The 26,130-nt window shown below is 42.6% G+C and overlaps 1 protein-coding gene across 2 annotated transcripts in view; it reads right to left on the reverse strand.

The window, feature by feature from the left end:
* COQ8A (coenzyme Q8A) overlaps positions 1-26,130 on the reverse strand; it is a 366,784-nt gene that overhangs the window by 117,211 nt on the left and 223,443 nt on the right. For both annotated transcript variants that reach the window (XM_078649870.1, XM_078649871.1), the window contains exons 7-9: positions 17,987-18,072; positions 17,172-17,312; positions 7,741-7,822 (exon numbers count right to left, since the gene is read on the reverse strand). In XM_078649870.1, coding sequence (XP_078505996.1) covers positions 7,741-7,822; positions 17,172-17,312; positions 17,987-18,072 — 309 coding nt within the window. The remainder of the gene's footprint in view (positions 1-7,740; positions 7,823-17,171; positions 17,313-17,986; positions 18,073-26,130) is intronic.

Raw genomic sequence — 26,130 nt, forward strand, 5'->3', positions numbered from 1 at the left:
CAAGTTTCACTATCGCCAATGGGAGAGCCAATATGATATTCAAAGGAGGGAGGTGGGATATCCCTGAGCTACCGGCATCTGAAGAAGGCGAGTGACGCCGAAATGCATCGTGTCAAATAGCGATGATTAAAATGGTCTCCCGGAAATTCCCCGCTGTGTCCTCTTGATTGCCCAGGAGTGGAGTGGTCATTTTGGTGATGTGATATATATATATATATATATAACCCACTCCATAATTTCAATCACCATAGGTGTTTCTGAAATTTTTTTATGAAGTGCTTTCGTGCCTTCTCAGGCACGCCCTAGCCCGTAGAAGGTCAGTGATGAACCCTATGATAAAGCATGCCACCATGGGGAAAGCCTTGTGGGCGAGGGTTATTATAAAAGAATATTTTTTTTCCCATCCGATTGACAAGGAGGTTGCATCTCCATTCTTCTCTAGCAGGAGGGACTCTTTGGTTATTGGGTAACAAATTTGAATGCCAGTAGGGCCAACTCAAACTTTATGCATCCCAAGGTTAATTAAATGAGTATAGTTGAATTGGGCGACCCCACCAGTCAACAGTGCTGGTGAAAGTACAAGACTACAGCAGCAGTAAGTGCACATCAAGAAAGAAGTTAGGATCCAAGAAAGCAGCTCAGATTCCAGAATGAAGCTAGGATTCAACAATTAACAATGACACTTTTTGTTACATGATTGCGCACCAGCGCAGTGTGCATCCCTCCTCGTGGTTGGTAAACTTTGGTGCAAACTGCTCTTCCTTTTGTGCTCAGAGAAATGTTGTGCTTCTGGCACCTTTAAAGAACTTCCCTGGTTCCATTTGTGCATGTGTTCTGCAGGTTTCACCATCTGGAGTACAGCCACCAACAGTGAAGAGGATTCAGTGGCTACAGGACCCGTGGATGTTAGGGGTCCACCAAACCAAACATATGGCTGTACATGACTATTTAACCAGCAGGCAAGGGGTCCCTTCCCTGCTAGCGTCAGGGCCCATGGCATCCTTGCTACACCACTATCCACCAACAAAACCCGGCACTGGTGCCAGCAGTTGAGTTGGTTGCTTCTCCAGGATGGGGAGCAGAGGACAAGTGAGGTAGTAAAACAATTGATTAAAGGGATGCCGTTTATTTACGTGGATTGTTTACAAAGAGAACAAACAATTCAGCAAAGAAGAAACTGAATGTTAATACTGTGTTCTAGGCTTTTGAAGACGTGTGAATGGAAACAACTGAACAAATCCCCAATTTCACTGTGAATTGTTGGTACTTCCAACATCTTTGGAGTAGACCATCTTCCAACGCAGAGGAGACAGTCTTTCCATCATACCTAAAGCAACAACAACGGGCATTCATCTTCTTCCATTCCAAGTGTGCACCGTTTGTATTACCTTATCTTTTCCATAAGTTAATGAGTAGCTAGAGAACCATTATCTCAGTAAGGCACACTGGGTGTGCCTGGATACATGGGTGCTGGGAATGCAAACTTTCAGACAGAGAAAGCAGTTTCCTCAACTGAAATGTGCCTGGAAGTCATCACAAGTACACAATGGATAACTGCACTTCTACTGATATGCCAAATAGTAGACTGGCTTGCCTTTTTTAGTTACAGTACTTGCTAAATCAAAAACTCCACCCTTTTCCACAGTTAAAAAGGTTACTCAAGGCAAGTGTTGATGCAAGATCTTTTTTTTTTTTTTATAAACAGAAGTGATATTGCATAATACAGGAACAGCAGCAAAGTAAGTGATCTAAACTCAGGGCGCCGCCATGCCACTACAGCACTCAACCACACAAGAATGTACCTTTCACACCACCACAAAATGAAATATTGTTAGAGCAAAAATACATCCATTACATAATTTTACTCAAGGGTGGTGCAACCTAAAATGTATGGGTTATTTAAAACTTCAAAGACACTCCCTGAACATAGCATGGGGTTTAATCTGCACTTGCAACAAACATGGGTTTCCTAGTGTCTAGAAGAGACCAGCCCACAACAGGTTGCTGCGAGAATGACAGATCCTACAAGAAACATGTACTTTAAAAATCCTTTAGGCACAGGATTACATATAAACAAGGATGCTAATCCTTCAACCTGTCTGCTAGCAGGACTCAAGTGATTAACCAACGAAAATATTTACACATTATATAAACTGAGATGCTACAAGGTATTTTAGATGACATGCCTTCACTTCTTTGCCTTGGGCGCTTTTGTCATGCGTAAAAACACAAAAGCAGCAGTAGACCGCCCTCAACTTTCCAAATTTCTGGATAGTAGACAGGGCTTTCCAATGCCAGTACAAATCATTTCACCCCAGTGAGAGATCACAACATTGTAGAGGTGCCATAATGAAACCCCTCATGGCTTCTGATTGAAAATGGAGTGGGTGTGGCGTTTAAACATTTATAATTAATGCTATGTTAAAAATGCCTTACATTTGTCATTGTGTGCACTGTGCGTGTAGTGGCAACTTTAAAGGGAGGAAAAACTAGTGACTCATTTATCGGACAACGGGTGTACCTTCCCGGATATTTAATCTAGTTGCTTCCAGGGTGTCATTTTGTGGTACTTCTTAAGGTGTGCTGTCCACAATATGGGTTGGGGCAATGCGCCTGGTGTAACTAACTCCTGCGGGTGGGTTGTTTACCGAGCACGCAACTTATGTTCTCCTGGGCTCATGCAGTATTGCCCATTGTGGGTAATATGGTGCGTAGCACTGGAAGTCCCTGGAATATGGCAACATCTTGGCTGCCTTTAAAGTAAATAAAAGGATTGGGAAATATCAGGCCTCATTGAACTGAAATTACAAAGAGTTCGCGGACTACGATATTTGAGCTGTGTTTAACAAAGAGTTTGGCCTGCATGTTCACACCGTGTCTCTGCCAGCAAAATATACTTATATTTCGGCAAAAGCCATACCAGGACAATAACAAGTCAGAATCAAGAAAACAAAGCAAGCAGAGATTCCTGGAAATGTGGTTGAGTTCACTGAATGTAGAGCGAGGAGTCTTGTGTGCCAAGATCGCCTGGGAGCGAGCCAAGAGAAAGGTTTCTCCTCCACTTAGAAAACTCTTTCCAACGTTGGTTTAGTGAGGACCCGGTGGCTGTTCCTCCTTGCTTTCATTGTGCAACAAACTATCTGAGTGGGGTCTAGGTCTTCCTTAGGAATGCCTTGCACTTTAAGCAAGCCTGAGAGCTGGCCGGACTGGTTTCAAAGCACAGAGCGAGGCCTCAGTACCCAACCATATACTCATCTATCCAGGGAGACCAAGATCACCAACTAGTGGAAACATACACTAGATCAAATTATTTAGACTAGCAGGTTACACCCACCCTGCCAGAAGGTCTAAAGACAGGTATTGAGAATTGCATGAGTACATTTTAAGGGGTATACAAGAGATAGTTGCCCAGCATAAAAAATGCTCGCCAAAATGCACTTGCTGCCCAAGAAATTAAGTTAATGGGGCTGCCCTGATGAACAAAGTCTGAGAGATAAAAGATATCTATTGGAGAAATACTAAAGATTGAATTGGAAACTCTGCTAAGACTGGTCACACAATATATGAAAGCTAGCTCTATTCTAACTGGTAGCCCAGTGTAACTGACAATCAGTTTATTGAGAAGTGTGGATTTCTAAAAGTATTTAATTCCTTGAGAAAGAACATAGTGAATCAGCTGGAAGCAAAACACCTGACATACAGAGAATACATTGGGATTGAGTGAATGTTTGACTTTTTAGAAGAAAAGTTGTAAGGAAGTGGCACTTTCAGCATCTTGTTTTGTTTACTCGTGATAAATGCAGTTATCCGAAGGACTCCCGTACGTCTGATTAATGGCGAAAACAGTTACAAATTTGTGGTACTGCACACACCAGCAGTCAGATATTCCATCACTATTTCGACAATTCTTAATTTTACGTTACATTTAATTTGTTCTGTTGAAAGGCCCAGAAAACATGTTACTTTGCAAGTCCAAGATTAAAGAAAATCAATCTAGGACGAAGAAGACCCAGCTTGACAACAGAGATGGGAGTCCTTATGTGCAGTTCACTCCCTTGTGCTAGGCATAGGAGCCCACCCCCAAGCATATTTTGCTAAATGAAGGAACAAAAGTCAAAACAGTAGAAAGGTGAGCACTACGAACGAACAGCTAAATAGGAGGAAAATGTCAGAAGTCACCTGTCGCCATCACAAAAGAGCTGCTTCGTGGAAAGCCATACATCACTCAAAAATCCATTTAGCCTTTCTATGATAGATGCCAATAAAGTGAATGGTTACAGGACTGAGCAGGGCTAGCAACAGACAGACGACCACAGGAGCTTGTAAGAACCTCCACTATAATAACATAACAAATTACTGTCAAGGTGCTGCTGAACCACTGGTCAAAAAGAAGTCATAAAAAATGGATCTTAAAGGCTCATGCCACAACACTAAGAAAAACAGGAATGCACATTGAGGAGACAAGAAGTCTGACTTCGGTGTCGATATAAGTAAGAGCATAATAGCAGAGTTAAGCAAATGATGTAAAGGGAGTCCGAGAGGGGACATTCACAGCCTCAATGCACACTCAGGCACATACAATGGTCTATGTCGGAACATACTCTATTCACTTGCTGGAGCTGCAGGCAAGGCTACTGGTAGATCTTCTTGCCTCATGCCTCCAGAATGTCAGAAGACATGAGGATTGATAATCCAGAGAAGCTACGCCTCCATCCATCTCCTCCCTCCCTTTTCCCACAGTCATAAATCCCTGCAATGAACCAGGGCTGGAAGGAAATGCACAGGACCTCTCTCAGGGTCACTTGGACCTTGACAGTCCACTTGATCATTTTTATTTTCATTTTATTTATTTTTATTTTCAAAGTTTTATATAGCGCTGACAAGATCTTTGCAGATATCAGAGCGCTTTACAGAAAACACGGGGTAAGGGAAACAAACGGGAGATTATGCAATCTTGTGGGTACAAGATAGTAATGGGTAGTAGGTGGGTAGCAAACTAGGATAGTAACCAGATAAACAACTTGTGAACGAATAGACAAAAAGATAGATCGGCAAAAGCAAACTTATAGGTACAAGATAGTAGTGGGTAGTAGGTGTGTAACAAACTAGAGTAATAATCTGATAAACAACTTAGTACAATAGACAATCAGAATAAGCAATAATACAAAGTCTGTGCATCATCAACTGGGACATAGAGGTCTTTGCTATAGCCTGTAATACATAAACACCAGACACCTCATAGAAGAGGACGAGGAGTGGTTCTACCCCATCTAGTCAAGGAGCACATTCAGGAGCTGCCTGTAGATGGATGGTGATGGGGAACATTATTTGCCTTCCACACAAGGGAGGTTAGGAATGACTGCAATGTGAGGATTTGCCAGTGTAAAGGCACCACAGGAGAAACATCCAAGGGCAATGACAATTACTAAAGGACCATGCAAACAAAACTCTAGATAAAATCTTGAGTTAAGCTCTAAGTTCCGGGCCATCAGATTAAAATCAAGTTTCAAGGGTTTGTAGAGACCATATAGAGGAAAAATGGGTCTTTGAAGTGGAAAGGTGTTTGTCAGTGGGAGTCCCAGGCCACAAGACACTGGCTCAGACAGCTCAGACCCCAAGGGGCAAATAAAGTAACAAAGAGGGAAGTGCCCAGCTATCTTGGAGCAAGACCGCCACCACCGTGCACCTCAGGGGAACTGGACTATGCCTCAAGGAGTGCTCTTAGTAGAAAGCTGTATGTGCTGAAAGACCTCTGCAGGATTTAATTTGTGGTGCTAACTAGATTATGTATTTAGAAGGTTACTCATTATCACAATACATAAAAAATCTGAGCTTTAACTACTACAGTAAAGGGTCTGAACAGAAAAAAAAGCATCTGGGTCAAAACTGTAATGCCAGCTGTGGAAACCACTGTTGGGCTTTTCTGGAAAATATAAAGGACGAAAGTGCCCTAAAAGGTTGAGGGTATTACGTATCCTTGATACATCAACTGGATGTGTACTAAAGTAAGAGGCGAGATGCAAGGCATAGTCCGACTGAGATATAATGTCATGTTATTCAGCACCAGTTAGATGGGGCGATGGTCTCAAGTGAACAGAGTTGGTGGAGGGGCCTGCCAGGAGAGAGGGGTAGTCGAGAGTGGGTGGATAGAGAGTAGAGTGTCTTCTTATTTAAGAAAGATGGTAAATATGAATAAAAATGCATTTAAACTAGAAATCTGAAAAGACTGCAAATTATATATGTGACACTAGTGCACTGACCCAACACATACACATCCAGTGAAGACTGGTGGTAGCCTCATAACCCCTTAAGGAACCCCAGCATTATGCCCATTAGGTACCATAGCCTAATACCTATGCCAGTCACAAGCCTGGTGAAGTGCAACAACACGGACGGTTACTTTTAAAGTGTTAGTTTTCAATAAGACTAATGGTCACAATGAGCATTACAAACACAAACCAGATGACATTTTCTTTAAAAATGGTATATAATACTGAGGACTCCAAAGAACCCTGCACATGGGCAGGTTTAGCAGCGGGTGTTGGTCAAAGGATCCGTGTACGACTTAGGTTAGGTGTGTGGTGATTTCACAACTAGTTTGTGCAGGGCCAAAATTATCCCTGTTCTGCACCAGGAACTGGAAGTAGGGGGTTTGGGCGTGTCAGTAAGTATCTGCAATGCAAATTGAACAAACCATCTTTTCATATCTTAGGAAGTCTCCAGATAAAAAACATACTGGAAGATAAAATTAGACAATCACTCCCCCAGCACTTCATGTAACTCGATTCATGATCATTAAAATCTATGTTTCATGCAAAATTATTTCCACGTGATTTAAAAGTAGAGTATTTGAAAGTCAGATGGGAGATCTTTCACATCAAATGAGTAGCTTTATTTCTTGGGTTTATAAGCAAGGATCTAACACAATGAGATACCAAAGGGGATGATGGACGGAGCGTTTGAGCAAATCAAACACACACCCCCAGTCAACTGGTCTGGGTTTAATCCATCATCATTCTTTAGTTCACTCCACCACCCCAGTTCAGACATGGCCATATGCAAATCAGTCTGACCCTGTGCCTCATGGGAACAGTCCAGCCCGAACTGCCAAGCCATGTCTTTCCTGGACTGGAAACAAGCATCCTGGGACCGGTTTCTGGCTAATCAGCCGTCATCAGCCAGGCTAGCTTGAATCCAGTGGCAAAGTGAGCAAGGGACCCAAGTCTGGGCATACCCTGCCAACTTAGGGCGAACAAAGCGATACCTAAGGGGATGATTGACAGAGCGTTTGAGCAAATTAAACACACACCCTCAGTCAACTGATCTGGGTTTAATCCATCATCATCCCCTTTGGTATCACTATGATCTAACACAATAACAGATTAAAAAAAAATGTAAAGTAGTTAGATTTTATTTGAGGTCTTTATTTAGCATAAACGTGTAATGATCCCAGAATTATTCAGGAATGCCATGTAGGAAAAGTGAATAGAGACACCAGATATTCTCAACAGAACACTTAGTAATACATGTGGCAAGAAACTAATTCTGCATTGTCAAATGAGTATTTAATCTTTTTATAAAACAGATTATCTGCATAATTGTTTATGGTTACTCCAGTAGCACAAAGGCAACCTTTTATTTCTTACATTTTTTCACGACATGTCATCAGGATCAAACTGCATTCAAGAAACGATGAAAAATCATGAAAACATCAAAAAGCATGGTCTACAGCTCGCGTACCTTCTGGAAGAGCATTGCTCATACTCAGAACTGTCAGAAGATTGTTCACATCGCTATGGATGCTCTGAGCAACTCCAGGGTACTGTGCAAAAAAGAATGAAACATTAGAGAATGGCAGGAGAAAGAAGAGGCCAGTGTATTAAAACATTAAAAATCTTTACTAATTTTTAATATCAATCTACATGGCACAAAGATACATGTTTAAAGATTTTAAAAGCAATGCTTTCTCACTCTCACCTAACAAATTCTTTGTATGGAGCCCTTACCTGACCTAAGATAATGGCCTACCAATTAATTCATGTATATTGCTCTTAAATTAATGGAGTATACAATTAAGTTAGGGTCAAGACACAGCAGTTAAACAGTGAGGCACCATCATCATGCTTTAAAAGAATGTGCTGCTCCCTTGACCTTAGACTAAAGTCAACGTAAAGCTTGATGCTATCGACGGTCAACCAAGGTTAGAACAAAGATGGTGCCACATTGAACCACCTGCCACTCATTGAGTCTGGAGCATATCATTTTAGGAAAGTGATGGCTACTATAAAACACAAATCTATTAGGCTTTTAATAGGTTTTCTAGGAACAAATTAATTGGTATAAAATGTACCCTTTGCCTTTATCGATATTGGCAGAGAAAGAGCATGCCATGCAAATTTAGTTTAAGAGAAAAAACAGATGACACTGAATGGAAAACTTGCAGAAGCTTAGTTCCTGCTCTGCGACGTGCAACAGACGTGAGAACACACAATAGGCGTCATTTTAGGAAATCCTGTCTAGAATCAGAAAAAGTGAGTAAAAGCCTCAAACCAGGGTACATCAACCGGTTTAGGTGGATGCCACTAACGCATGCATGTCTTAAAATCCAGATAACAGAGCAAGCAGAACAGCAGAGGTAAAGAACAGTAGTCCTTGTTCTTCATCACACTAGTATTGGACCTCGTCTGCTGAAAGTATGGCTTCTATAGGATGTTGCCTTCCAACTTGTCTCCATATGGCGTTCATATGATTTCTGGACAAAATTAAGAGCATCAACTTTTTTACAGAAACATTTCACTGATAGTTTCACTGTAGCAAATTAGTTCACCTATAGCTCATCCTACGAAATATTGGCTAATGTAAACAATAAGGTATGCGTCCGCTAACTAATCTGTAAAATCCTTCCAAATAATTTACCAAAATAATGACACTGTTTAGAGGTTATGAACAGAGCTTATAAAAAAAAATTATCAATTTATTGCAAGAGCACGCAACAAATTTGCCTAAATATAAAAACAAAAATCCGGATTCATCATAAATCAAGTAGTGACCGTTACCAGCCATATTTTTATTTTCTAAACGCGAATCTAAAAGAAATTATTTTTGGTGGTGAATTGATTATTTTGCTTTAATTTATAATTTAGATTAATATGTTTTTGATCTTTTCCCTCCATTTTCACAGTGACAATTCTCCGAGTAAAATAGGGCTTTATCTCATACTGTCACACAGAAAGATTTAGACAAAAACGTTTCCCATCTCTTTTAGGGAAAAATGAAATTGTCATCTGCATACCTAGGGTAGACCAAACACTTGTGTGCCACACAATCCACCATTAGACCACTGACTAAAATGTCAAAAGGTTCAGTGATGACGGAATGCGCCTCACGAACGACTGCCAGTGGCCGAGACTATGTATAAATATTCCACCCATAACTTTAGTGTTTTCCTCAGTGCAACTTTTATAGCAGATGAGGGTTCTGTGGTCAGCGTGCAACAAGACTCCTAGCCTAACTAGGCCGCACCAGTCGGGGGCTGCATGTGTTCTGGTTCTGAAAGGACTTGACGTGTCACCGCGAACTAGACTGCTCCACTTTGAGCAGAACCAAGGCTGGTTGGTCCATCCATGGCTGGTTTCTGTCTGAAGAGGCATAAAGGGACAAAACCAATGGAACTAAATGTGATCTCGAGCACATGCAATGTCTGAGATTATTTACAAGCATTCCACGCAACACCTTTCTGTTTTCCTCAAGGACACCAGATGCACACATCTTGAGAACGTCAACTGGAAAAACGTGAGCAATGAGGAATGTCTAGATAAGCCCTCATTTGGATGAAGGAAAGAAAACAAGTTACTTACCTGTAACTTTGGTTCCCCAGTATTGGTAACTTTCATAGATTCCCATGCTTTGTATCATTCCCCGTCGTCGGAATGGGAGCCTCGGTAGTATAAAAACCATAGAAACAAAAGAGAAACCTAGGCCTAGGCCTCATCTCATTTTGTATTCTATCCACCTCCTTTTGTAAAAAGAGACCAAACTTTTGCCAGGACCAATCAGAGCAGCCTCACCCTCTAGAACCTTCCTGAGAGAGCTCAGAGCCTCAGATTTTCGTAGCCGTTGTGCAAACCGCCACAAACTCTGTAAAAAGACTGAGCTTTCCCAGGGGAGGCGGGCGGGCGCATGGGAATCTATGAAAGTTACCAATACTGGGGAACCAAAGTTACAGGTAAGTAACTTGTTTTCTTGCCCCAGTATTGGAACTTTCATAGATTCCCATGCTTTGTATCAGAATAGCTAGCAGTACAGCACCATGAACACATTTTGTAAATACATGGCATCACATAACCATAGAAAAATACATAAAGTACAGTAAAAACAAACAAAATGTGCTCACCAGGATGGAGGGATCCTAGGGAAAGCTCACCTCTCAATGAAACAGATTACGCAGGACTGCCTGACCAACAGCCGCATCATCTCGTCCTGCAGATTCCAGGCAGTAGTGTTTCGTGAAGGTATGAGTACTGCTCCACGCTGCTGCCCTGCAGATGTCCTTAATGGCAACTCCCGAAAAGAGAGCCACAGATGAAGCCACCGACCTCGTGGAATGTGCACGGACTCTGCCGTCCAGCGGCTTGCCCGCTTCCTGATGACAGAATTGAATCGCACTGGAGATCCAGCGGGAAATGCCAGTCTTTGCCAAAGGCAACCCCTTACGAGGTGCACTGTAGGACACAAACAACTGAGTAGACTTCCGAAAGGGACGTGTGCGCTCCAAGTAAAACTTTAAGCACCGTTGAATGTCCAAAGAATGGAGCGTACGCTCCGCAGGTGTAGAAGGATGTGGAAAGAAGGTTTTCAGAATCACCGGTTCATTCAAGTGGAACTCAGATGGCACTTTCGGGATGAATTTGGGATTAGTCCGAAGAACCAGACCTTGTTTTGTAAATTGCAGGAATGGATGCACTATGGAGAGTGCCTGAAGCTCACTCACTCGTCTAGCCGATGTTAGAGCTAAGAGGAGGGCTAGTTTCCAGGAGAGGAACTTTAAGTTTGCCTTGTGAACCGGCTCGAACGGAGCTTTCATGAGTTGAGCCAAGACAAGGTTGAGCTGCCACACTGGTGGAGGAGGACGAACTGGCGGATACATCCGGAATAGGCCCTTCAAGAATTGTTTAACCACCCTAGAGGACCATAAGGAAGGACCTGCCGAACTGCGTCGAAACCTTGATATGGCCGCTAGATGCACCTTTACTGATGAATGTGCCAAACCAGACTTAGCCAGAGATAGCAAATACGGCAGCAACTGATGAGGTTGGGAAGTGTAAGGATGGAGACCTTCCCGTTGACACCACAAGCAGAATCTCTTCCATTTTGCCGTGTACGTCTTGTTGGTACTTGGTGCTCTGGCATGAGCCAAGACCTCTCTGCATTCTTGAGACAAAGCTAGATGACTGAATTCTCTGTGTTCAGGAGCCACGCCGTCAAGTGGAGGGATCTCGGATCCGGGTGGAAAACCTGTCCCTGACTCCTGGACAAGAGGGACGGAATGGGCCTCAAGTGAATTGGAGGAGCTTGGGAGAGCCGCAGCAGTTCTGTGTACCAGAATTGTCTGGGCCACGCTGGAGCAATTAGAATCATCCTGCAGGGTTCCGCCTTCATTTTCTTGAGAACTCGAGGAATGAGGGGAATGGGAGGAAAAGCGTAAAAGAACGCGCTGTACCAGGCCATCGAAAGAGCGTTCCCTAGGGACCCCCGATGGTGAACCTTGCTTGCGTAGAACCGGCATTTGGCGTTCTCCGGTGAAGCAAAGAGGTCGATGGTCGGCGTCCCCCAAACTGAGAACACTCCGTCGAGAATGGATTGATTCAACTCCCACTCGTGAGTCACTTCCGTCTGGCGACTCAAGGCGTCCGCCTTGACATTGAGAGTTCCCGCCAAGTGCTCGGCTCTCAGAGTGATGTTGTTGTGAATTGCGAAATCCCAAATCCGTTGAGCTTCTGCGGACAGAGTCTGTGATTTGGTGCCTCCTTGTTTGTTTACATAGTGCATGGCCGTCGTATTGTCCGTCCGGACCAGCACTGAGCGATTGCCCACTCTGGGCAGAAAAGCTTGCAAGGCCAACCGAATGGCTGTCAGCTCCAGGAAATTGATATGGCACTGCCGCTGTCCTGGACTCCAATGGCCACTGACTTGAAGCTCTCGGAGCACTGCACCCCAGCCTTCCAACGAGGCGTCCGTGGTCATCACCATGGGTGAAGGAGAAATCCTGAACGTGAGGCCTTGGGCGAGATTGCTTTTCTGAAGCCACCATTCGCTCGCTGCTCTCATTGCTGATGTTACGACAACCCTGTCGTTGAACGACCCCTCTGCTTGGCGCCATTGCTTGTCCAGCTCCTCCTGTAGAGGACGCATCCTTAGCCTGCAATGCGGTACTAATGGTATGCAGGAGGACATCGATCCGAGAAGGGATTTGTATTGGCGGACCGATAGGACCTTGCTGCGGCAGAGTAGTTGAGCCGAAACCATCAATTTTTGTTGTCGCTCTTCCGAGGGACGAGCCGTACAATGCGTGGTGTCCAGCACGGACCCCAGGAATCTGGCAGTCTTGGAAGGCAGGAGGACTGACTTGTGTTCGTTCAACTGAAGGCCCAGGCAGCGGAACAAATGGAGGCAAGTAGACACGGCTTGCGAAGCGTCCTGGAAAGATGGTGCCTTGACGAGCCAGTCGTCCAAGTAAGGGAAAACTTCGAGAGATTGTCGTCGAAGGAAAGCTGCCACCGGTGCCAATACTTTGGTGAACACTCTCGGTGCCGATCGAAGGCCGAATGGAAGCACTTTGAACTGGAAATGGCTCTTTCCCACTGTAAAGCGAAGGTATTGTCTGTGAGCTGGGTGTATTGGAATATGGAAATATGCGTCTTCTAAATCCAGCGACGCCAAGTAGTCGCCTGGATTTAAGAGAGGAAGAATTTCCTGGAGAGTGACCATCCTGAAGGAGAGCTTTACGAGATAGGTGTTGAGCTCCCGAAGATCGAGGATGGGACGCCAAGTGTCTTTCGTCTTCCGCACTAGGAAGAATCTTGAATAGAACCCCCGGCCCCTCTGAGAGAGCGGGACCGGTTCTATTGCTCCTTTGAGGAACAACTGGTGGGCTTCTAGATGTAGTAATCCTAGATGTCCTGAGCGGATGGCGCCCGGAGCTCGTGTTGGAGGAAAGTTGTGAAACTCCAACGTATGGCCACTCTTCACGATGTTGAGGACCCATTGGTCCGATGTTATTGACATCCAACTGTCCAGACAAAGGGATATCCTGCCCCCCACTGATGTGATCGGGAGGGGAGGAACAGCAGGTAGAGCCGGGAGGCCGCTATTGTCGTTTGGTGTTGTCACGGCCTTGTCGCTGTTGACGGCCTCGCGGAGGGTTGCGAGAGAAAGATGCTGATTGCCCTTGTCGCTGATTCGAGTAATGGGGTTTATATGACTGGGAAGACTGCGAGGAAAAACGTTGTTGGTTTCCTCTGTAAGATGTAAATCCTCTCCCTCGTGCGCCCCTAAAGGGGACCTTGCGATAGGTGAGAGAGCCCAAGGATTTTGCTGTGTCTGTGTCCTTCTTGATATTCTGTAGGGTATCATCCACATGCTTCCCGAACAGCATCTCCCCATCAAAAGGGAGGTCTAGGACTCTGTTCTGGACCTCCTGACGAAACCAGGTGGCCTTCAGCCAACCCTGACGCCGTAAGACGGCGGAGCCGGCCAAGGCCCGGAAGGCCGTGGAAGCAATGTCCATTGCGCAGTCAATCACTTCTGCTGACGATTTCTCTCCTTCCGCCAGCACCTTCTTGGCGTCCTCCTTAGTGGGCTCAGGTAATAGGTCCACGAAGGGTTCCATGTCGCACCACATCTGGCGGTCGTAACGGCCTAAGATGGCAAGGGCATTCGCCGCTCGAACCAGTAAGCTGGCCATAGAGGAAAACCGCTTTCCAACATTATCCAGACGTCTGCCGTCTTTGTCCGGAGGAGTGGTCAACGGTGTGGACGGATTCTTTGACTTGCTTTGTGCCGCCTGAGAAATCACCGAGTCAGGCTTTGGCTGACCAATAAGGCAAGCTGGACTGCCTTCAGGAGCTTTATATTTCTTCTCCAGCCTGGGGAGGACTGGAATCACCGTGGCAGGACTCTGCATGATCTTCATGCCCTCCTCCCATACATGCTCTATAATGGGAATAGATTTGACAGAGCGTTGGTGTTGTTCCTTAAAGTCATAAAGGAAACATTCCGATTCCTCTCTTGAAATAGGTAGGCCAAACCTCTTAGCAGCCCGTTCCATCAGATGATGAAAACCCCCTATATCCACCGGAGGGGAGATGGAAGTGTCACGACCAGCAGCATTTGGGTCTTGCGGGTCATTGTCCCCCTGATCCGGGTCAGGGTCCTGTAAAGGATCCATCAAGGGATCCACTGGAACAACCTCCTCATCCGAAGAGGTATCCTGATGGGCATCGGGCAGTGGTACGGGATCTGGTGTGGGAACCCGGGCCAAAGGTGTCACTGGCGGTGGTGTGGAGGGTACCACCGGAACACTAGTAGCCGGCTGCACTTGCGGCTGTGGTGGAAGTGGAAAAAACGTAGTCTGTCCAGAAGGGTCTGACGGAAACCTTTTTCGATAATCCTGAAGCATGTCCTGAAGATCCGAAATGAGAGAGGAGGGCATGGCTACCATGCCTTGTCCCAAACTCGGCGGATGTCGGTCTTCCACAACATAAGGATGTAGTTGTTGGCCACCTGCCTGGTCGAAATACTCCTCCGTGTCCGTCTCCTGCAACTTTACGTTCAAGTCCGAGGGACTATAGGCAGGTCCATAATTGTCCTGAAACTCATCCTCGTCAGACTCATCATCTAACAGCATTGTCGGTAGATGGGAAGAGACTCGTCGCGGAGACGTCATCTCCGGCGTGATTTTCATTCTCCGAACTGGAAAATGCACTTTTTGGACCGTCAACGGTCTCGTCGACGACGCCGTCGTCGTCTGAGCATCAGTTAATGTAACCGTCGACGGCTCCACAGCCTTCGTCGACACAATCTTCGTCGTCGATGGGACCCCCGTCGACGGTCTCGTCGACGAACTCGTCATTATCATCGTCGTCGACGTGGAAGCCGTCGTCGTCGACGTCGTCGACGTAGTCTTCGTCGTCGTTGCGGCCGTGGAAGTCGTCATCGTCGACGAGCTTGGAACCTTGAACGTCGACGAAGTCGCCGTCGTGGACACCGCTACCGTCGACGAGCCAGTCGACGGAGCCACAGAAACAGCGGGAACTTTAGCCAAAGTCACAGTCGTCGACGTACCTGGTGTTCTCGTCGTCGACGGACGCAGTTTTTTCTCCGGCCCAGATCCTGAAGTGCCAGTAGAGTGTTTATCACTGGGCTTGATCTTTTTGGACGGAGGAGAAAGGACCACCACCTCCTTTTTGTCCTTTAAGGCTGGCACCACTGCTGTAGCCTGTCCCTGCCTCTCCTTTACACTTTCGTGAGGAGATTGAAGGGGACCAGCCCTCTCAGACCTGTCAGAGATCTTGTGAGGGGCTTTAAGAGGGGGCTCAGATGTCGAAGAACCAGGGGGAGACCTACCCCTCTTCTTTGATCTTTGCGAGGAAGCAGCAGACACGGAATCCTCCTCATCCGAAGAGAGCACCTCCTTGCGTGTCTTCATCTTCTGAAGCCAGGTAAGTAGCCGCCTTCTCTGTCCCGAAGAGTCTTGTTCGAGAAAGTCCTGCAGATCTTGCAGTCTGTGGCCTTGTGGTCAGGATATAAGCAATAAATGCAATTATCATGCTTGTCCTCCACAAAAAGACGTTTTTTGCCACAAGAGGCACAGGACCTGAATAAGGCCTTCTTCTCCTTGTCAGACATGACGAATTAAAGCAGAAACTTGAAGAAATAAGTAGAAAAACAGTGAAAACTGAGCAGAGCTCAGTGGAGACTCCCTAGCACAACGTGCGGTAGAAAAATCTGTGGCTCTGAGCTCTCTCAGGAAGGTTCTAGAGGGTGAGGCTGCTCTGATTGGTCCTGGCAAAAGTTTGGTCTCTTTTTACAAAAGGAGGTGGATAGAATACAAAATGAGATGAGGCCTAGGCCTAGGTTTCTCTTTTGTTTCTATGGTTTTTATACTACCGAGGCTCCCATTCCGACGACGGGGAATGATACAAAGCATGGGAATCTATGAAAGTTCCAATACTGGGGCAACTTATCTTTTGTCTGACTTTTCAAAAACTGATGGTCTAATAGTAGACAGGGTTGACTCAGTCACCACCTCTCAAGTGACCCAACCTGGGCCCTCTCACACTTCTTCCAACCAGATTAGAAATCCGGGGATCATTCATGATGCAGAACTCAACTTCTCCCTGCAAATGAACATGGGAGTATAGGGAAACAACTTTTAACTCTGTCCTACACAACATGCTACAGCTTCATCAAAATGACCAATAAATAGAGAGAACAGATGCCATGGTCCAATTGAATGCTAACAGTCTACAAAGATCTCGCTCCAAAAACAAATTTTCTTTACCAGACTGTGAAGAATGCAAAATCAAGCAGCTAAAATGTGACCACCTTACGAGGGCCCAGATAGCGCCCAATCGGCTTCCTGTTGAATTCACGAACAAGTAAATAACACTATGCATTATGCACAATGCATAATTTGCCAAACGTCCCAACTGTCTCTATACAGCTGAAATGCCACTATGCTCCATTCAGGCACCTGGTCACCATTCACACTTCTGTTAAAGCAATGCCCATACCAGACGGAAGAAGTTCTTTGGCGCCCCAAGGATCGAAAATAGAAAACAGTCTTAGCCCAACGTCTTAAGAGAACCCGGTTATCTCTAGTTCCTGAATACTGAACCTTTCAAAAAAGTCTTTATCCACAAGGTAGTGACAGGAGAACATCTGACTTAGGCTTTTTCTATAAATCCGAATGGACTCTACCTCATGCTCTTTTCTTCAAATAAATGTGTTTCTCCATTTCTGGCAAGTACTCTGGAGAGGTCATGTGACATGAAAAGTCTTTATAACATTCTTAATTAAACTGGCAGCTTGTGCTCCCTTTTGTTGACATTCGCAAAGCTTTTCTGCTACAGCCCTTAAACATACAATTTAACAGAAGTATTTTTACCGACCTGAATCTTCATTGCCACCTCTCTTCCATCCTTAAGACGAGCCAGGTGAACCTGCCCAATTGAAGCCGCAGCGAAGGGGCGCTCCTCAAAAAAGTCCAGCTTATCCCTCCAGTTGGGTCCCAGGTCATTGTTCAATGTTTTCTTTAAAATATAAAAATCAGCTTCAGTAAGAAAAGCCAGAAGCTTAAACACAATGAATTTCTTAATCTATGGCACAGGGTATTACTTATAAGTGCTCAAATTCACACATTTGCAGCAGTACCAGGGTATTTCTTTGAAAATGTTCCTCCTGTAACAGGCATTTAAACGCTGCAAGCATTATATAGTAGTGTACTATATTCATCCATCGACAGCCAGCGTTCACGTAAGACCTATGGAAGATTACAGCAAGAATGCACATGCATCTAGTTGATTCCAGGATTGAAAGGCTGGACACTGCACCATAATTTCATTTATTCAGGCTGAAGTAGGGGGCTTAAAACAAAGGATTATACCACATTTATACAGAAACGTGAAGAAAAGCTCATCTACCCACCGACCAATATCAATACAGTTTACAGGGAACCTGTGCTTGTTGCATGATTGCAAGCTAAATATGAACAGGATATACCACGGATCTGAACTTAGGACCCGCTAGGCATTGGGATGGTGTCTCGTCAAACCAGGCAAGGTGAGTAGCATTGATACCTAGTCAAAATTGTCACAGGAAATGTTTGAAGTTTCACAGGACCTCTACAACAGATGTACGGAAGACAGTGTCCAAGATTACATTTACAAAAACTAAAATCAAACAGGGGCAGCGGTTTAAGACTTACAATCATCTGCTTAATTGGCATGAAGTCAGCACTCTGACGGACACGTTCAAAAATCTTCTGCAATTGTGGGTTAATAAAGGCATCATCTAAAAAAAAAAAGCATATTAAATAAAGACCAGTAATTTATCAATAGTTAAGGCTACAGGCACAAAACAGTTATGAAATAAACATATTATAATTGTTGATACATACACTTAGATCATCATCAATTGAGTGAACGGGCTGCATGAATCCACTTCTAAAACATTACTGGGCAACTTGAACCTCAATTATAAAAATCCAAATTGCAGTACCAACGGGCTAATTTTGAAATGCATTTAATGGTCTTAACTGATTGAGATATCTGGTTATACACATAAGCGTTCTGGTACACACCCTCTAACAGTTCTGAGGATGAGTGTGTTGTAATCACCATAAAATCTCAAAAATAATTGTTAAAACAGGAAACGCATAAATGCATGTCGTTTCGATCAAACGTGCTTTGGAACCAGTAAGTTCTTCATCTTGAGCAGATTTTGACCCGGCCTCAGACATGCATCCATCTTGACACTGGTCTTTGAATAGGATGTCACAGGTTACATCTCACTCTGCAGCTAACTGGCCCCAAGTGATCAGGAAGAACATAGGTCGATCCACATTTCTTGTCTGTGCGAGCCAGCATGAGTAGTCCAACGTTTACCAATTTAAGATGGTCCTGCGAGTCCCAGCATGGAGGGCGTCATTGGGTGAATATAAAGACGGGCTAAAGGTGGTCTTAATGATTTGGCTTAGTCTCTGATCTCTGCTCTGCTAAAGGCCACATCCATAGTAACTGTTTATAAACGGGCACACACGCACTCTGTGTGCATCACAATGATCTACACCAGTGGTTTTTAACCTTTTAACTTCTGTGGACCTCCACTGAATCATTACTGAGATCCGGGGACGCCCACTGAGTCAATATTGGAAGGTGGGGACCCCCAGCTCAAGCAATTTCTACAATTACAAAAACAAGTATACACCAAACAAATGCTGAAATATTGAAACATTGTAAAATTCACAATCAAATATAGAAAAAGTTTTCAAAGTTGCTTCAATATTTGTATATACTTTATCAATTTTAATAAATTAATAATATTATGTAATTTTGTAAAACAGTCACGGACCCTCTGAGTTTGCCCTGCAGATCCTTGGACCACAAGTTAAGAACCACTGGTCTACACGGATGCATACGTTTCCCTTTCCTATCATTATTATGACAGTGCTACACCTAGTCTTGTCTTGAAAGGGACATACAGCAAGATTCCACAAAAACGTCAGACAGAGCTCAAACCAAGTCGCTCTAAATTGGCTTTCTTTGGCTTAAAAAAACAAATGAAAATGAAAACATTCCAGCACGTAGTACCAAGTGTAAGGTCCCACCTTTTACTCAATGGACTTGCAAGGAACACTACTGCGTAAGGCTGGCCTGCATCAGGCCAGTGGGCTCCAATCCATGTGTATCCAGGCATCACCCCTTGTACGTAATCCTTCTACATGACTTAGTGCATCAATGGCTTGGGAGCGAACAAGGTAACAAACGTATTGCTTTCTATGTAGTCAACATGTCCATTATGTTACATGATGTTTAACTAACTTAAGGTTTAGCAATTGTCTGAGAATCAGAAATTCATTGAAAGGACTTCAAAATATCAGCTATTAGTTAGGTATTCATCATATGCACAGTGAACAGCAAGTCTGCAGCGTCAACACTAACATACGTAGTCAATGAAGTTATGTCATTACCAGGTGTGCTCTAGTGTATATGCAACAAAGCTAAAAACAGTCCAACCAAGCACTGGCACAGCCAACAGGTCCAGAGTTGGCTGCCAGTCATTTAGCTTTCTCAACGCTGGTCTAGTTAGTTTTTGTTTAAAAAAAAAAAAGTTATTGTTAGGGGTGCTACCAGACACATTATAATTATTATTGCACTTATTATTATTGCATTTATATAGCACTTACTACCCCTGACGAGGTGTCGGTGAGTAGCACGCTACTCCGGAACCCAAAAATTATTAGTGGTGAATTAGTATAGGGTGATATGAAATTAGAGTGGTGGACATGTGAGTGTTCGTTGGATTGAAAAGGATAGTGGAAGTCTAGAAAGGGTTATTTTAGGGATCATAGTAGTAGAATGGGGGTTGGGATGAGTCAGAGTGGAGGCGGAGGATATATTGAGAGAGGTATAGGGTGACAAATAGGGCAGCGCATTGGAGAAAGTAGTAGAATGAGGTTTGGGATGAGTCAGAGTGGAAGTAAAGGATATATTGAGAGGGGTACGGGGTGAGATATAGGGTAGTGCACTGAAGATGCTGAATTAGAATTAAAGTAAAAAAATATAAAGATACTTAAGTACATGGAAGGTATACATGTATAAAGAAGGTAATCTATGTAGATTTAAGTTGTATTTAATAAACTCAGACTTCCAAGTGTTGCTGTACTTTAAGCAAGTTTATTTGTTTTTGGGAGACATGCTAAAACAAAATAAACATTGGCTAAAAACAAAACAAATGTTGTTCTCAAAATGTAAATATTGGCATTGCAGTCCTTGGGACTGAGGGGAAACTACTTTGAAAGCATTCTGCCCTTTCACAAGGAGCAAATCCACACACTTTCATAGTTAAGTTGGCCAGAGCTGACAAATTGCCCCATGGTGTATGCTGTAGTGGGCAGATTAACAGTACTGACCAATAAATGAACAGGGTTGGAAGTCTTCTATAAAGCAAGTACATAATTTTAGTAAAATTAAAAGATCTTGGCTAACACCAGACCTAATAAACAATGCATACAAAATTGAAATAAAATTTAGCACACCCTGTCTGACATCTACCTTGCGACCTGTGCAGCGGATTCATATGTCGGCGTTCAACATAGAAAAGCCCTGACACGGCCTTGAAAGCATTAGGGAAGTGTTAAGTCTCAGATCATCTCAACCACTGCTGCACATCAGATTGGAGGCACAGATGAGGGTCGCCTAGTTACCTGGTTAGCTTCCAAGGTGAGGCGACTATGTTCTGTTGGACTCGTTTCTTTCTACTGGAGAGGCATGAGAGCTATTGAACAAAGTGTTGCATACAAAGCATTCCTTTTCAGAACAAAAAGTGCCTTTACAAAGTTCAGATCGCAGAACCAAAACTTGGCACTGCAGAGGCCGGGCAAATTTCTGACAAGCAGCCTACAGACACAGGGCTCGCATGCTTACTTTGAAACACTATAAAGTTTAAAAGACGTTATTTTGGTATATAAAAGAAAATGATCACATCCATGACAGGAGAAGTAGATTGCATTTTGTAAGATTGACCACAATTAAAATAGGCAGCAAATTGTGATATATAAATCCTACCTTTTCCCCTAAAAAAAGTTTTATGTTCAGATCCCAAAAGGTAGACAAAACAAGTTCTACTTTTATGTGGACACTCTTCTTAAATTGAGACCAATTTACATAAAGTTGAACTTTATTACTCCTTACAGGTTCAGTCATGTGAACTTCTGTCCATCTTCCCAGGGTGCCTGTTTGGTCCATGTCAGACATCCCCTGGCATCCCATCCCAGACTTCAATTTTACAAATACTTTTTGTATGTATATAGTAGTTATATAATGCATATAAATAAATGTAATGCCCACAATAATGTTGTATGAGGTAAATATACAATACATATCAATAAAAATAAGCCTGTAACCCCAATATAAATACCTGACGCTAATTTCCTTATAGTCTATTTGTGACCCCTTTAGTAACTTGCAAAAAGAAATAAAGACAAAACTGCTAAACTTCAATAAATTATTATGGTTGAGTTTTGATTTCCTAATGTCTGCTACCACAGCCAGCAGAAAAGGTGAAAGGCAGGCAACAGATCATTAAACCGGCAGTTTAACCCTTACGCACGCTGGATGTGCAGTTTACGTGCAGAGGATGTGACCAGTTCATCCCCTACACAGGAGTTTCTTTTTAAAAATGAAATTCACGTCGTGAGGGAAGAGGATCCACCACAACCCAAGGATTTTTTTTTTTTTTAGATTGTGTGACTAGCAGCACACACTGACTTCACCTTCTTGTAATTTAAAGGAGTTGAAGCCATTAGTGTAATTTGTGGGATACACAAAACTCCTACTGCCCAGCTTTCCAGCACATCTCCTGATAATAAAAAAAAAAATACCCCACTCTTTTGGCTGGGTCATTGACCAAAGATAAGAAGTGCCGAAAACAGGGATCACGCGAAGACCACGGACTTCACAAGCCATCAAACATTTAACTAGTTTGTGGAAAGGTTGATGGTGTGACCACGTATTATATGAAATAAAATACCCTCTGTTGCACATTACAAGGACATTTCAAGTCACCTCCGAGTTCCACGACTTTAAAGGAACTTTGTGTTCGGCTTCATGACTCTATATAGACATGTAACACTTCAGTGCCAAACAATATCCTTTGTCCCATGTATAACAGGAACGTAACCGTTAAGTATGCATCTTTTTTTCCATAAAGGTGTAATCTTGCTAGAGTCAGAGGGAAATAAGTAAAACTGACTTACAAAGACCGTTCTGAGGGGCTATCCACTTCTAAATATGAAACACAGGAAATGTTCTCGGAGGAAAGCATTCAACTTTGTCTAAAAAATCTCAAGCAAGATAGAAACATAAAATAATTGATTTTTCTGCATCCATTTAAGATTAGATAAGCATCTGGTGGGCAGTTAAGCTCATATGAAAAAAAGTGTTGGGTCCCTGTTTAATACCTAGTAGATTCGGTTCACTAAGGTTATCAATCTAAGAGGTATAGCTTGCAATAAAGTCAAACTTTTCTACCAAACTGAAATGGAAACACATTGAAGGCAAAGTGGACACTTGAACTAAAAACTCAATAGAGATCTATGTGTAAATATACCAAACAACCACATTTTATAAAAAAGATCACTGAATTTATTTGTACCTCCCAACTGGGTTACAATCTAAAATACAATCGATAGTAGAAATAAACAGATTTAAAACAACCACCGTGGGTGGTAATACAATGAATATCTTAAACAGTCAAAGTTAAAAACAGTCGACGCGGCGTTTCGGTGCTTTGTAATACTGGACACCTTCTTCAGGACATTATAACATTTGACTCCATATCTAGAAACCAAAAAGATTTTTTGTTTTCAGTGTTTTTGTTCAAAATTTGATCAGTCAGTCACATTTGCCTTACCAATGCTATACTTGCTATGAATACTGAGCGTATCAATCTCTACTCTTGACATTTATCCACATTAACCTGAGTTTAGACAGTATCCAAATGAGGACGTCATCATCGGATTATACTTTTGAAACAGTTAAGAAATATTTTTGAAGTGTGTCACTTCAGATCTCGTTTATTTCTTATAGTGCATTTTAATCATTAGGTCTTGACATAGGACACATACCGGTAGATATGACAGGACTTTGTATAAAAACGTTTCAATTGTTTCCTTGGCGGGTTAAAATTTCACTGGAATTTCAGATTTCCACTAGTCTATATAAACAGAAAGTTTGAGAAAACTCAGGGTAATAATTTTAGGCCATAGGGCTTCTCTGTGGTTTAATGATAATAAACAAAGGTTACCTCTAGTCACAGAGCTAGATATTTCTGTGTGCACGGAGGGGCCACCGATAGTTGTAAATTTCTTTGGACCTGAGTAAAAAGTAATGTTTATATTCTTTACTCTTGTGCAAGTATCCCATTGTTTAAAATTTCCTCATATATACAATAATGTACTAACCTGGGTTGTTATAATGTGAGTCTTTTTTTATATTCTGCACTTCATAGGCACGAGGTCAAATTTTGGTAATTCCTCAGATTCTCTTCTCATCAATTAGAAGAAATCTGTAAATACATAATATATGATCTAAGAAGAGTGTTGGCGTAAAGACTATTGCAGGATCCTGAGAACTCGGAGATGGACAACAAAAATTATGGACACTAGAGACCTTTTCTGGTAGATGATATTCTGGCCCTCATATGTATCAATGTTTAACGAGCCATGTCTGTTTTTTACTTCCATTTAAAAACACGAGGTTCAGGTTAAAAAGCAGAGCCTACGAATAACAGCCTATATAAAAAAAGGTCTCTAGTGTCCATAATTTTTGTTGTCCATCTCAGAGTTCTCAGAATCCTGCAATAGTCTTTACGCCAACACTCTTCATAGATCATATATTATGTATTTACAGATTTCTTCTAATTGATGAGAAGAGAATCTGAGGAATTACCAAAATTTGACCTCGTGCCTATGAAGTGCAGAATATAAAAAAAGACTCACATTATAACAACCCAGGTTAGTACATTATTGTATATATGAGGAAATTTTAAACAATGGGATACTTGCACAAGAGTAAAGAATATAAACATTACTTTTTACTCAGGTCCAAAGAAATTTACAACTATCGGTGGCCCCTCCGTGCACACAGAAATATCTAGCTCTGTGACTAGAGGTAACCTTTGTTTATTATCATTAAACCACAGAGAAGCCCTATGGCCTAAAATTATTACCCTGAGTTTTCTCAAACTTTCTGTTTATATAGACTAGTGGAAAACTGAAATTCCAGTGAAATTTTAACCCACCAAGGAAACAATTGAAACGTTTTTATACAAAGTCCTGTCATATCTACAGGTATATGTCCTATGTCAAGACCTAATGATTAAAATGCACTATAAGAAATAAACGAGATCTGAAGTGACACACTTCAAAAATATTTCTTAACTGTTTCAAAAGTATAATCCGATGATGACGTCCTCATTTGGATACTGTCTAAACTCAGGTTAATGTGGATAAATGAGTTAAGAGTAGAGATTGATACGCTCAGTATTCATAGCAAGTATAGCATTGGTAAGGCAAATGGGACTGACTGATCAAATTTTGAACAAAAACACTGAAAACAAAAAATCTTTTTGGTTTCTAGATATGGAGTCAAATGTTATAATGTCCTGAAGAAGGTGTCCAGTATTACAAAGCACCGAAACGCCGCGTCGACTGTTTTTAACTTTGACTGTTTAAGATATTCATTGTATTACCACCCACGGTGGTTGTTTTAAATCTGTTTATTTCTACTATCGATTGTATTTTAGATTGTAACCCAGTTGGGAGGTACAAATAAATTCAGTGATCTTTTTTATAAAATTTGGTTGTTTGGTATATTTACACATAGATCTCTATTGAGTTTTTAGTTCAAGTGTCCACTTTGCCTTCAATGTGTTTCCATTTCAGTTTGGTAGAAAAGTTTGACTTTATTGCAAGCTATACCTCTTGGATTGAGAACCTTAGTGAACCGAATCTACTAGGTATTAAACAGGGACCCAACACTTTTTTTCATATGTAACTACCCCCTTCCCTGTGACGTATATCAGGGGTACCTCCTCTTGTTATTACTCTAACTGGGCAGTTAAGCTCAACACCCCGGTGGTGCTGTCTGTTATAAAGTAGGACATGGCTGAGAAGCAGCTAGTTTTTAGCAGGTCCAAAGCCAAAATACCCATACAGGCAACATCGAATCAGCTACTTTCTGCTGCAAAGTTTCTGTCCTGTTAAAACAATCTAAAATACCAAAAATGTAACTAAAAAGCAAACCTTATTAAGATCTACAAACGTTCAAATTATTCAAGAAAGAAACAAAAAAACACGCACAAAATATAGTTAGGCTAAGTCTCCAAAATGCATTTTTCAGGCGATAATGAGAATTTCAAATTCTATGGCAGGACCGGAGGCTTCTGATTATGCTTTCTCATTTCTTTACTGCACAAAACAGCAGCCAATGAAAATGAAAACTACAAATGTAAAAACAACATTTCCCATGAGGCTTTGAACCACGCCTCTCATACAACAACCAATCACAGTGGCAATAAACATATATAGTATCGAGACACTAATCTGGCCTCCTCTTTCTTTGCTGCTCCGCAGCCCAGATAAGTGCTCTCTATGTTATATGCTTTTTCTCTGCTTATATACAGCCTTTCTGTTGTCATTTGCGCCCAGGGCGTTTATTTTGATTGTTGCCTTCTGGTATTGACGCTCAGGGCGTCTACTTACTGAGCGTTGCCTTTGTTGTGTCTTCGGCACTGTTAACTTTGTTTGCAGGTTTTCCCTGTCTGGCAAGCCGATCGGCTTCTTCCCCC

This window comes from Lissotriton helveticus, chromosome 6, assembly GCF_964261635.1.
Source record: "Lissotriton helveticus chromosome 6, aLisHel1.1, whole genome shotgun sequence".
Classification (NCBI taxonomy): Eukaryota; Metazoa; Chordata; class Amphibia; order Caudata; family Salamandridae; genus Lissotriton; species Lissotriton helveticus.